At 42.3% G+C, this 12,264-nt stretch overlaps 4 protein-coding genes across 4 annotated transcripts in view; 3 read left to right on the plus strand and 1 right to left on the minus strand.

Annotated features, from left to right (window-relative positions):
- Positions 1-1,179: 1,179 nt before the first annotated feature.
- CYBJADRAFT_175569 (alpha-mannosyltransferase) lies at positions 1,180-3,057 on the minus strand (the record flags this gene model as incomplete). Its single annotated transcript, XM_020216720.1, has 1 exon — positions 1,180-3,057. The coding sequence occupies one exon, from the start codon at positions 3,055-3,057 to the stop codon at positions 1,180-1,182; it is 1,878 nt and encodes a 625-aa protein (XP_020067982.1).
- Positions 3,058-5,013: 1,956 nt separating this feature from the next.
- MON1 (guanine nucleotide exchange factor MON1) lies at positions 5,014-6,225 on the plus strand (the record flags this gene model as incomplete). Its single annotated transcript, XM_020212252.2, has 1 exon — positions 5,014-6,225. A coding segment is annotated over one exon (1,212 nt), but the record flags the coding sequence as incomplete, so codon positions are not given.
- Positions 6,226-6,581: 356 nt separating this feature from the next.
- On the plus strand, positions 6,582-7,907 carry CYBJADRAFT_164790 (uncharacterized protein; the record flags this gene model as incomplete). Its single annotated transcript, XM_020213878.1, has 1 exon — positions 6,582-7,907. One exon carries the CDS (start codon positions 6,582-6,584, stop codon positions 7,905-7,907), a length of 1,326 nt encoding a protein of 441 aa, XP_020067984.1.
- Positions 7,908-10,910: 3,003 nt separating this feature from the next.
- Positions 10,911-12,264, plus strand: part of CYBJADRAFT_164791 (uncharacterized protein) — a gene marked incomplete at both ends in the record, with an annotated part of 3,334 nt that continues 1,980 nt past the window's right edge. Inside the window, 2 exons of the mRNA XM_020213879.1 lie at positions 10,911-10,950; positions 11,033-12,213. Of these exons, the coding sequence (XP_020067985.1) occupies positions 10,911-10,950; positions 11,033-12,213 (1,221 nt within the window). The remainder of the gene's footprint in view (positions 10,951-11,032; positions 12,214-12,264) is intronic.

Raw genomic sequence — 12,264 nt, forward strand, 5'->3', positions numbered from 1 at the left:
TTTGAATTGCATGAAGCAAAAGCCGGTCCCGAACATTGAAAGCTCTAGCTCGTAAGTTATACAAGTTGGAAGTTGATAGCACGAATGCTGTCTCTTAATTTTAGTGATCCTTTTGCCAAACCCAAGCCTCTTGGCATAAACGTTAAATAGTTTATACACTGGTAAAAAGCCTGCATGAGATGTTCGAATCAGAGCCTATCAACTTACCTACTAAGCGCGTGACTGGAGTAAATCACATTTGGCGTCAACATACATCGAGTCCTTGCGAGCATCAGCCAGTGCACCCTTCAATTACTTTGTGAAACATGGTTATCCAGCCTCAAGTATGCTTATAAGCCACGCTAACCATAGAACAAACCAAATATTGGTTCTTGTGCAAGGCATATTACTCTATTCAATGACATACATAAATCATACGGCTCACGTGCATATTGAGCAGCCTTCATTTCAGTTGCCAAGCAGCAGCCCACACCATATACATATCAATCTAGAACGTTTAGTGGCATTACAACATATTCAGGAACAACCTTCTCAATTACAACTCATTAAGATGCTAGAAATTTACGGAGCCATACTCACCAGGTCCCCTAGTTTAAGTACATCTGCTAAAACAATCAAATTTATACGAACATAAGCAACTGTGTGCCTTCAAGGCTTCGTCAAGTTTTCAGTGATTCGGTGAAAGGTCAAAGCCCTTTGAACTCGGCCTTACAGAAGCCGGGAACAGCACAAAAGGTTTGTTACCACCAATGAGATATCGAGAATATACACTAACTAACAAAAGCAATTTGAGTCAACGGTTGTGCATGTTTGAGGTTGGTATGCGACTGCCAATTTTTCTGTTGTTGGTTCTAGGAAGATTTTGCACAGCCCACTACATGTGCCAGATGGAATAGAGCACCAAGCATGCCATGCACTGCTGCTAGTATTAGGTTTTCTAAGCCAAATTTCGGAGCATGAATAGTCGCCATATCACTAGCAATAGTCTTGTGTGATAGATGTTATGGCTATTGGCAGAATTTGTTCCACAGCTTGTACTACAAAGTAGAAGTATTCAAATGCAATCTCTTCATCCTTATTTTAAAGCCTTACCCCAGCCCCCAGAGCCATATCTGCCTTTGCTCTTAAATACAATTATAACCATAAAATGCTGAAATGGCGTTGCAACTCTACCTTTTATCAACGATTTGATTTTTCTTCTCCTTTAATTTCAACATCTTCTGGATGCATTTTCAACCAATCCAGCTGTTCTGTTACCTTAGCACACCACTTGTTTGAATCCCGTGAACCTCTGAAGCTTATATCCCCATGGTTACACAGTAGCCATTGCATGGATTCCCAAATCTTGGCCTCAGCATCAAATCCTAACTCCTCGTGAAGATAATGAGAATACAGTCTTCTTCTGTTACCCGCAGTGTCGTGGATCTTTCTGAACCCATTACCATCAACTTGCCATGGGTATAGCTTCGGCTGATTACAATGCAAGAACATCGTCTCAGACTCTTTGTACTTATGCATAGGGTAGTTGTTCTTCTTTCGGTCGTAGACCCACTTGTCATATTTATACTTCTCAGGCTCCTGACCTTGTAGGTAATCCAGTATTGGATCATACTGACCCATTGCAGCTATATGAAACTCATATTCCCCAGTGGATTCTCCAAACTCACGAATGTATTCCTGAACTTGGTAATATGGAAGTCCCAACTTATGAGCTGCTGCTAATATGGTTTCCTTGTCACCCTCACCTGCTTGTCCTTGGGAGAACAACCCGTAGTAGTAATCAGGTCCAAAGAAGTTGTAGTATAAAGACAGGAAGATAGCCTTTGCGTGTGTCTTCTTGTTAATCAGAAGCTGCCCAGTCTCTGACGATGCTTCTGGCAATGTACCTTCCAAATCGTGGTAGGAGATCTTCCATTCATAGTCTTCATGAGTCTCCAGAGGCTGTGGGTGATCACGCTCATCTCCGTAGGAGAATCTCACTTGATGAGTCTCATTAACCGGAATGTTGGCAATCTCATAGTACAACGGACTTGTCGAGCGTCTCCAGAAATCTGGCCATACAATCATTCCATTAGACTTGTAAGGTTCATTAATGAACATGTAATCCGGGTTCTTCAAAGGAATGTTGTCAGAATCTAATAATAAAACTTCTTCAAATGAGGTTAACAACAATGCCATTGATTTCAGCTGATACCCTTTAAATTTGTACTTCTTCACATCAACATAGTTCTCCATGAGGAGACATTTAGCACCAAACACTGGGAACACTCTGTTACACAAATCGGATTGATAATCTGAATCCTTTGGGATAAATACTTCAACTGGTAATTTGGAACCAGTCTGTCTAAGCATAACCAATGAAAGCAATACAAGCCAGTTGTAACTACCACCACCGGCGTATAATATACCTCTGCCTTTGATTTCCGACGAGACTTCACTTGGGAAGCCATCCGGTAAAAGATCCATAGCTTTGTGATGAGAACCCTTTAAAAAGTCCAACTCCTCATCACTCAAAGTCAGATAACTTCGCAAATATTCTTTACTCCTTATTGGATCAGCGCCGTTATTCTCACGTAGCTTACCATCCAAAACTGGCATCTTATGATGTTGAACATTTTTATAGACATTCGAGCTGTTGTAATGACCTGGGTTATTTATAGCACCTATTGGAGGTCTACATTCAACAACCTTTTCGAGCAGTTCGGATACAAACTGCTTAAAAGCAGACTGCTTATTCAGCTCCAAATCCAATCCATCTCTATTCGTGTAGTCATTGAGCTTCTTGTTAGTGTAGTAATCGTCCGCCTTAAAATCGGAAATCACATGGATATCATCGTCCGACGATAGCATTCGGTCGACGTAGACCTGCCCATCAACTTCAGGATTAGCTAGTATGATCTTAAACCCATCTTTGGATTGGTAATATGCATCTGAATCGTAGTCGTCGTGTAAATTCGACATTGCTAATCCCACGCTTGCCGTTACGTCCGTAGTTGCACCTGCCGTGACAGGTGTCTTCGCTGTTGACCCTGACTTATCATCAGAAGCCGTCACCATTGCGACGTCATCTGTAGTGAGAGAGTACCGTAACTGAAGACAAGTGAGTAACAACAGCAAAGTCCCGAGGACAGCACCTATCAGTGACCTCAAACTTTTCACCCTCAACGGAATTTTCAGCATCTTCATCCACACCGTGTAATTATCTAGAGCCTCCAACCTGTCTATTGGACTGAATCCATGGATCAAAACCAGAAAAGAGAGAGTATGTAAAAGAGCAAAGCTGAAAGAACAACAATAACAAAAAAATCAAAAAACCATGACAATATATATAGCGGTGATGAAAACTTGCGGGAGGGCTGTGCGACGCCTCTACACGTTCTAGAATTCAAAGCACTACGCGGTGTCTCCTTAGTAGATTTACGGCAGCCTTAAAAATGCCATCAACGCATTAGATGAGGATTGTGTGGTTTAAATGATGTACGGTCAGACAGCCTGCCAATTGTTGGAGAGAGAGAGAGTGTGTGTGTGTGTGTGTTGTTCTCAACTCTACGCCCAATGCTTGCTCTACGGTGTGATGATCTTTTTGTTGAGTGAGGGATGGGCTGTGTCTACACGTAGGCTTCAGAAATTGAGTGGCAGTTGGTGATGGTTGGTGAATTTTTGCGCCATCATGGGCGGTCTCTGGTGCAAACGGTGTTTCACTCAACTCCTCATTCGTCCAGCTGGAATGGAGATACATCCTTTTAGCCCGTGATCGATGTTACATGTGCGTCATAAGCCGACAAGGCAGCACAAGAACAGCCATGGACACCCCTTTTTGCTACATAACAAAGCACCCGGTATCCAGGAACTCAGGCACCTTACATGGACGATTGTATGGAGCCCGAATTGCCGATAATTGTGGTGTGAGCGGAAGATCGCTTTTGTTGGGCTCCACCATAAACACCGATGTACCTTCAGTAACTTCATACACTTAATACAACGCACGGTTTGGATGGCACAACGTTAAAAGGTTCCGCCAAACGAGAACATCTCAGTGTAAACCGAGATCGACAGAGCCAGCAAGCCTATTTGCACAACACGGTCACACCTGGGAGAAGCAATGTGCTGGCTTTCTATACTTTCCCACCTGTGCGTAGTTGTTCTAAGCCTCAACTCTGGTGCCCCAGTTGGGGCTTTTCCAAAACAGTTTCCCGGGCCAGTCGCCGGGGGTTATTACCTAACAAAAGCACATCCCATGAGAAATGCTTGCAAAAGAGGAATACATGTGAGCCAGTTCAAGCCTGGTACGTATGTTCCAATATGTTTGCGCCCTCGTCCGTTCCAGTGGTTTTACACTTTGGGTTCAACGGAGCGCTTTCATATATAGAGACCCAAATGCATCGGGAGTTCCTATTCGGGAAATTGCCTATTCGGGAAAGCCTATGTGGTGGTGTTCGGGTGTATATTTATAGGTATATACACACAACTCGCTAGTGCAATTCACGCTCATCAGGTGCACTTGAGAGGACAACGCGGTTCTCTAAACCCAGAGACAGTGGCCCTTCGAGTGATTGAACTATGGACTCTTCGGATTTGGAGAGTTGTTGTGATTTGCAGCCACCTCCGCTGCCGGTGAAACCACAGAGGATGCCATCATTATCACAGCTGACAGTTGGCAACACTACAAAGACCATAAAGCTGTCAGAATTACAGGCACACGCAACCACTGGTATATCCATGGAGAATGCCCTGACAGTGCCGTCGGCTCTGCCCAAGAGCTCGCACTCTAATATGGACGAACGCTCCCAGTCTATGGGATATAGCAATGAAGATGACTTCCTCCTGGATCGCACAGATGCGATGTCCATAAGGACAACACCAACGTTGACCATATACACCGATGATGACTATGACGATGGTGAAGATGGGCATAGCTTTGTGGATAGGCTAGAACACATAATGAACCAATCTTCGTTATCCGGTTTGAAATTGCAGTTTGGTGAAGATGATTGTCTGGAGTTGGATGATTCCAAACAGTTCTTTGTGTTGTCAAACGCTGGCAAACCGATATACTCAAATCTCTTGAAAGAAGAGGAGAAAACGGTTGGATACGGTGGCATTATACAGACATTTGTTGATTCTTTCCTTCATGATGGATCAAAGCTGAAATCCTTTGTTGCTGGCTCCACAAGGTTCACCATCTTGAACGAATCTCCCATTATACTCATGGCATGTTCAAAATTGAAAGAAGAAGACTCTGATCTTCTCAACCAGTTGGATCTACTATACAGCTTCTTGCTGTCCACTTTTAGTAAACCACACATTGTTAGATCATTTCAGAATAAAGAAAGTTTCGATTTGGGAAAGCATTTGGGCCGCTCATGCGTTTCAGGTTTGGACTATCTCTGTAAAGAAATGTCAAGTTTCAACCCTGGCATAATGTTGGGTGCATTACAAAGCATCAAGCTGAAGAAAACGATCAGGGACAAGATTTGTCATTCTCTATTACACAATAGGAGTAAAGACATTCTCTACGGCGTACTGGCTGCACCTGGGGGGAAATTGATCAACATTATGAGGCCAAAGACACATACTTTACACACAACGGATTTACAACTCCTATTTCTCACGGTTGAGAACCAAAGCAAAGATCAAGCGGATGATGAAGAGCTGTGGCTACCTATCTGCTTGCCAAAATTCAACCCTAACGGGTTTCTTTATGCATATGTCAAGTACATAGGACAGGTGTTTCTGATCCTGGTCAGTCCTGACAAAGGTGCATTTTTTGAAGTTAGAGATATCGCAAACCAGATGCTCCAAGATATGAATAAAAAGAAGATCTTTGACGCACTTGAAATGTCGATATCAAGAGGTATATCTACAGTGGATATTCCTGCTCCTCTAGTGTACCATTTCATCTATAAATCGAAAAGACATCTGCAGTATGTTATGCCCACAACACAATCAAATTTGGCCAACGCCAAGCACCTTTACAAATACTACTTGGAGTTACATTCCAGTGTGAACAGGAATAACAGGATTAGCATCTCATATATGAGATGGGAACATACTAACTCCACTCAGCTAGCAGGAATTGGGTGGACAACACCAAAATATGAACTTTTCCTAATCACAGGGAGTATAGTTAAGAAGGACATCTTGGTCAAGAGTGCCAAATCAATTGTCAACTGGTGCAGAAAACACGATGATCGTCTGTTCGTGTGCCAAGGAGCAGTATTCTAAGCTCTCTTTCTCTCTTTCTATAGTAGATCTACCGTTACAGAACCGCATTTTAGAGAACAAGTTTCACGATACTGACATAATACACGATACATGCTACTCAGACACAATTCCAAGTGTTTATATAACTCCAAACACATACCTATATCGTCACCTTCAATATCATCCTCCCCTATATACATGCCAATAATGTCCTCGGAAGTATACCCCGAGGAGTTCCGAGGTTTTCATCTTGCCCCTACCGCTTTTGTGCCTGGTGCCTGTGCCTGTGCCTGTGTCATTTTGATATATAACATTCTCCCGTAGCATTGTTGACAATACCTTGATTTGCTGTTATTGCTGTTGTGTCTTGAGGAAGGATGGAGCTGAACACTAAGCTGAACAGGAAGAAGAGTACATCGACGCTGGCTAAGACCATTAGTTTCACGCATACGAGGGCGCCAGTGGAGGATGACGTTAGATCACCGACAATTACACAGAGCAATAAGGATAACAACAAGACCAGCCCGTTCAATTATTTAAATCGAAACAGCTCAAACTCCACGCTTAGCTCGATCACACATACACTGTCGAACGTTGGCTTCACTTCGATATCACAGCCAAGCGCTGCAAATGGTGGTTCTTCAGCGAATAGTCCAGATAGCGGCTCGAGCAACTCCACAGTGACGAGCCCTGTTTTGGGGAAGGTTGAGAGTAAGTTGGCCAGGGCTAAGATGTTTGCAAAGACAAAGACTAAGGAGTTGAAGAGAAGCCGAACCCTGACTGAGGGTAATGCTATACATGAAGGCACTGCGATGGGAGATAGTTCCAGTGTTGCGGGTGCTAGTATAACTAGTGGCGGTACAACTGCGTCGAGTATTTTCCTGAAGCGAACTGGGCATGGTCATCATGTCTTGTCGTCCAGCTCTTCAAACTCTAAGGTTGTTGAGAGTGGTAGTACGATGTACTCATTTGATCCTTCACAGATATTGGATCGAGAAGCTGCGATGAAGCAGCTGAGTGACGTAAACACGAGGCATTTAACATTTGATGAACGTGATCAGATGGCTGATAATCTGTGGGCCACTGTAACAAATATCCTGAGGCCTCTGTTCAAAATTGATTCTAAGAATGGACTACAATTGAAGTTGCCCGTTGAGGATGTTTCGAGGATGATTGAAACGTTTCTAAAGTTAAGAATACGAAATAACGTATCTGCAACAAACTTGGTCCGTGAAATTATGGACTTCTTTAAAACTGGATTCAACGTATTGGACAATGAATTGAGCTTTGATCAAGGAATTACAAATGCACATGATTACTACTTCAGAATGACATACACATGGGAATACTTCTTTAAAAACATATACCATTATCTACTTGCAGTTTTCGAACCTCTTGACTTGGAATTAAGTGGGTCAGGGAAGATAGTTAAGGACAAATCGTACTGGGTTGAACTAACTGATTCCCAAATAGTCCCATCCACCAAGAAGATTGTTCTATTGGCGTTTAGGGATTATGTGGTGATTCCATATTTTGAAATGAATATAGATATTCCAGAGCTACAGGACAGAGAAAGACGATTGATGATTCAATGCTTTGGAATGATGAAAATTGTACAGTCAAATACGTATAATCAAAGGATCATAGAGTTCATCTCAAATTCTTTGGAGTCTCAATTGACAATGATGAAAGTTGAATCTTGAGGCTAATTGATCACACAGAAATATAATTATTATGAGTTGAAGACTGTAAACACACGTGAATGGCATCCCACTGTGAAAGCTTCATGCACTCACTTTGAATAAGTGGCAAATGGTGAAGAGACTTTTTTCAATCCAAGGACAAATGATCTTCCTCCTCGATGTATTCATATCATCAACACGATCTGAAGTGTCTAGGCTTCAAAAACTGGAGCCACTGCACTTTCTAAAATACCTTTGTGAACTATCTCTCTCCTACGACAACATCCTCAAGTGAAACCCCTTTCTCTCCCTGTGAGAATCTTATTACACAGGATATCTGATATATATTTAGAGGACAAGTGATTGCTTTGGACCTGTTTCTATGGAGCCTCTGGCAAAGGCTAAAGGTTCATTTTGCCTCCTTATATAGTAGCATGTGCTCAAAATCTAAAGGCATGCTAAAAGTATGGCCAAACTTCGAGATCAGTGTTGATAGTACACCCATTCTTAGCTGAACAACAGAGACACGCGTGCCGAGAACAATGTGTTACTAGTGGGTACAGCATCTTCATGTGGTTTGTGCACTCAGCGATAAGACTGTTAATCTGCTCGAGAAAATCTACCTGGCGGACCATCATCACTAATTGTGTGGTGTCCAGGTGTGAGGAATTCAGTGAGCGAAATCCTGACGGTTACCGAAAGCCAATTATTACCTTTTTGGGGAATTTGTTTATGGTCCGGGGACGTTGAAGATGGAAGTAAGTTTAGTAAAACAAGGTTTAGGGCTGACGAATTTCATGTCCATAAGCCCCCGAAAAGTTGGATAAATCGACGGCAAATTGGAGTCAAATTCGGGTGAAGTCGCCATAGAAACCGCTGTGTCTCCGGCAGTTAGTTGCAACCTGATAGGCTCTTAAATACTTTACAAACACTGGTAGCTGAGGAGAACATGGAAATATGTATATCTATGTGCGTATATATCGTTTATATACAAGGTGTGTATTGAGCAATAAGAATCACACACGCGTGTTTGGACATTATAACTCATTTGAAGATACAAGCCTAGCGACGCATCTGACATTTTTACTTCCACAATGCAGGGCTCTCCAAGTCTCGGACATCAGGCACTGCACGATGAAGGAAAAGGCGGGAGGGGCTCAGCAGATGTGCTACATCTTCTTCGGAGGAAGTTAAAACATGATTTGTTAATTGTTTATGCTGTGCGGTTAATACGGACATAGGGAAGCCTTCCGTGGTATCTCTCTTCTTGAATTCCCAAAACTGTGTTTAGAGGGACATATAATTGACTCAAATTGGAGTAAAAATTCCACCTTTAGGTTCCTCTACAGCAGCAACAATGTCAACAACGTTCTGATTGGTGAATAAACAAGCGTTCCAATAATACATAGGCCATCTATCCCTTGTTCTTCAATGTTGACCATCCTTGTTTTTTGTTTTTTCAAATATCTTAATCAACATCTCAGATAGCAACCACGGCTAGAACGACACTCAATGAGGTCCTTGCCCTATCACAGCATTGTTAAGTATTGTCTTTATAATCTCCAGAACAACAATCCAAATAGTAAGGTGAAAAGATGTTGAAGACTTTCGTGACATGAAACTAGCTTGGAAGCTTTGATACTGTGTACTGGGAAGGAAATTCACTTTGCTCTATGTTGAGTCGATTTTTTTTCTCAAATGACCCCCTTGGAATAGTTCAATCATCATCTAATTCCTAGCACTTCCAGTTGGCTGTGTTTGTCAAGATTCCAGAGACCTCACAAAAGCAAAGGTATAAAATCCACTTTTAGTTCTATGAAGACCTGACAATATATGTTTCTCTGGTTCGCACAATCCTGGGACAACCAGGCTTCAGTTGAAGACGTTCTTTGTTTAAATACGGAGCTTTTTCATACATAGTCCATCTTATCTTGCGTTATCAAGAAGTGGAAATATTTACAGCAGCCTTGAATCAAGCAAAGGAAATCAAGAGATGGGGATCGAGAAAACTATTCTTAGGGAACCTTTTCTCTTTAAGTCGTCTGAAACAACGAACAACAGCTTTGGTGATGATTTGCTGTTGATCATGATAAGTCTTTAGAAGTTAATTCACAAATGGACACATAAGTTGGTGTGTAAGTGAATGGCTATGAAATACACATTGATTCACATATTGGAGTTGTTATTTTGAATACATCTAGAATCTGGACTCCGAAAAGTGGACGGTAAGTTTTTGGAATAAGCTCCTTTGGTTGTTGAAAAAACTTCATCGCATCTAAACGATGAACATAGAGGCATAGAAACAGCCCATATGTCCTTTCCAATCCTTGTTATAGACGTATGATAAGAACTGATGAAGGTTATCCAGAGTGGAGTGCTGAACCAAGAGCTGGCTACATGAGACTCAAAATAGCAAACAGCTTCTAACTCCTGTCTTGGGGTGGTGGACGAGGTCTCAGTGGACGAGGTCTCAATTCAAGCGGGTAATTGCCAATTTACAATTGGATGCAAGCTGCAGGAAGGAAATCCCTGGTGCTTTTGGAGGGGCTGGAGATTTCAAGTTATTAAACATCTCTTGTACTTATCAACTGCTGCTTTTTCAGTACCACCAATACGAAGTTATGAATCCATGCACTCGTACATAAGGTATCGGGCATCATACGCCTTACCTTCCAAACTGTTTTTCGGGTAATATCGCTAGTTCTTTGATTAGCTAGGTGTCTGGAATGGTGTAACTCAATGTCAACATACAAACAGTATTACAAATATGAATTACAGGAATCAGATCCACTCATCTTTGCTTTGTATACCCATTTTAAATTTCAACTAGTAATATGAATAAACTTTCAAGGCGCGTCATTGCAGCTCAATCGATGCACAGAATGCAGTCTATACCGAAACATGAAGTAGATATAACCAACGTGCAAAGGATCTGCGTATGCAAGATGGAGGGTTCAGCTTTTAAAGAAACCGCTATAAACCTATTTATAGGGAGCATGGGAACCCACAATTATCCCCCCTGCCATGGCCTCTCCCAAGCTATTGCAACCATATCAAGCATCAAGTATCAAGTGTTATGAAATTCTCATTTCATTTGTTGGTGCTCATTTTATTCACTTCGTGGGTGTCGTGCTCATCGTCTGCAGCAGCACACCGAGAAGTTTATAGTGAAGATCTCATTCTTGAGGTCGCGGATGAACTCCCACCAGATGGGATTGATACTACTGTGAAAAAACTGGAAAAGAGGGATTTCTCACCAGATGTGAGTGGAAATTATGTTGATGGTCAACTTGTCTGGACAGTGACAGCTACAGCTACAGGTAGTTTTTTACTCAACCCAACCCTTATAGTGGACACTGAAAATGGTGGCTACAGCTTCACCACTGCTGAGGCTAAAGTCGGTGAGGAGGGTACGCTGACTCCGTTGGAAATGAGTGGCTTTGTTGATACCGTTGTGTCTGTTCAGTTTCTTAGCTACGAGGCAGTTGGAATCAATGTCATATTCCTCTACTTCTATGCTACACCAGTACGTCTCAGTGGAACGTGGTCAATTAGTGGTAACCTCGTGAGCATAGATAGTATGAATCCTTATACCTCAACAACATTGAACAGCGTCAGCATTACTGTCGATGACATCGATGCCTCTCTGGATGGAAACTATGACGATGGTCAGATTCGATGGACAGTTGCCGCTACAGTGTCATCTGGTGAATTCACTCTCAGTCCAACCCTCACGGCTGATGGTTATGCTTTCGAGAGTGTTGACGCTGTTGTTGACACCCAAACTGAAAACCTATCGCTAGAAACAAGCGCTGATAATTCTGATGTTATTGGAACGACTTTCAGCGGCACCACAGATACTGTCACAGTTGTGAAGTTCATCTTCTACGCTACTCCATTTACCAAATATGGCACATGGTCTGTCGAAGGCTTTATCACAGGTGTATTTCCCTCGGCTACTATAACTCAGGGATACACAGAGTTGAGTACTATAACAATACAAAATGTCGTTAATTTAATTGCGGGACTGGATGGCAGCTATGATGGAAGCCAAATACAATGGAAGGTCACTGTAACAGTACCAGCCGGTTGTTTCACGTTGATTCCATCCCTTACCGCCAGCGGTTATACTGTTGTTTCAGCCAGTGTTATATATAACCAGGAGACTTTCGCTGCTGTGGTGACTACAGAGAATGATATATTTGGAACAACTTTCGATGGTTCAGCGACTGATGAAACTGTTGTGACCTTTATTTTCTATGCGGATCCAGATACTGAATATGATACATGGTCAGCACACGGAACTGTGGCTGGTACTATCGATGAGGTAGATGCTATACCAGCAGAATTGATTGAAGTTACTGTGATGAATCCTGAA

Source organism: Cyberlindnera jadinii (genome assembly GCF_001661405.1).
Source record: "Cyberlindnera jadinii NRRL Y-1542 unplaced genomic scaffold CYBJAscaffold_23, whole genome shotgun sequence".
Lineage (NCBI taxonomy): Eukaryota > Fungi > Ascomycota > Saccharomycetes > Phaffomycetales > Wickerhamomycetaceae > Williopsis > Williopsis jadinii.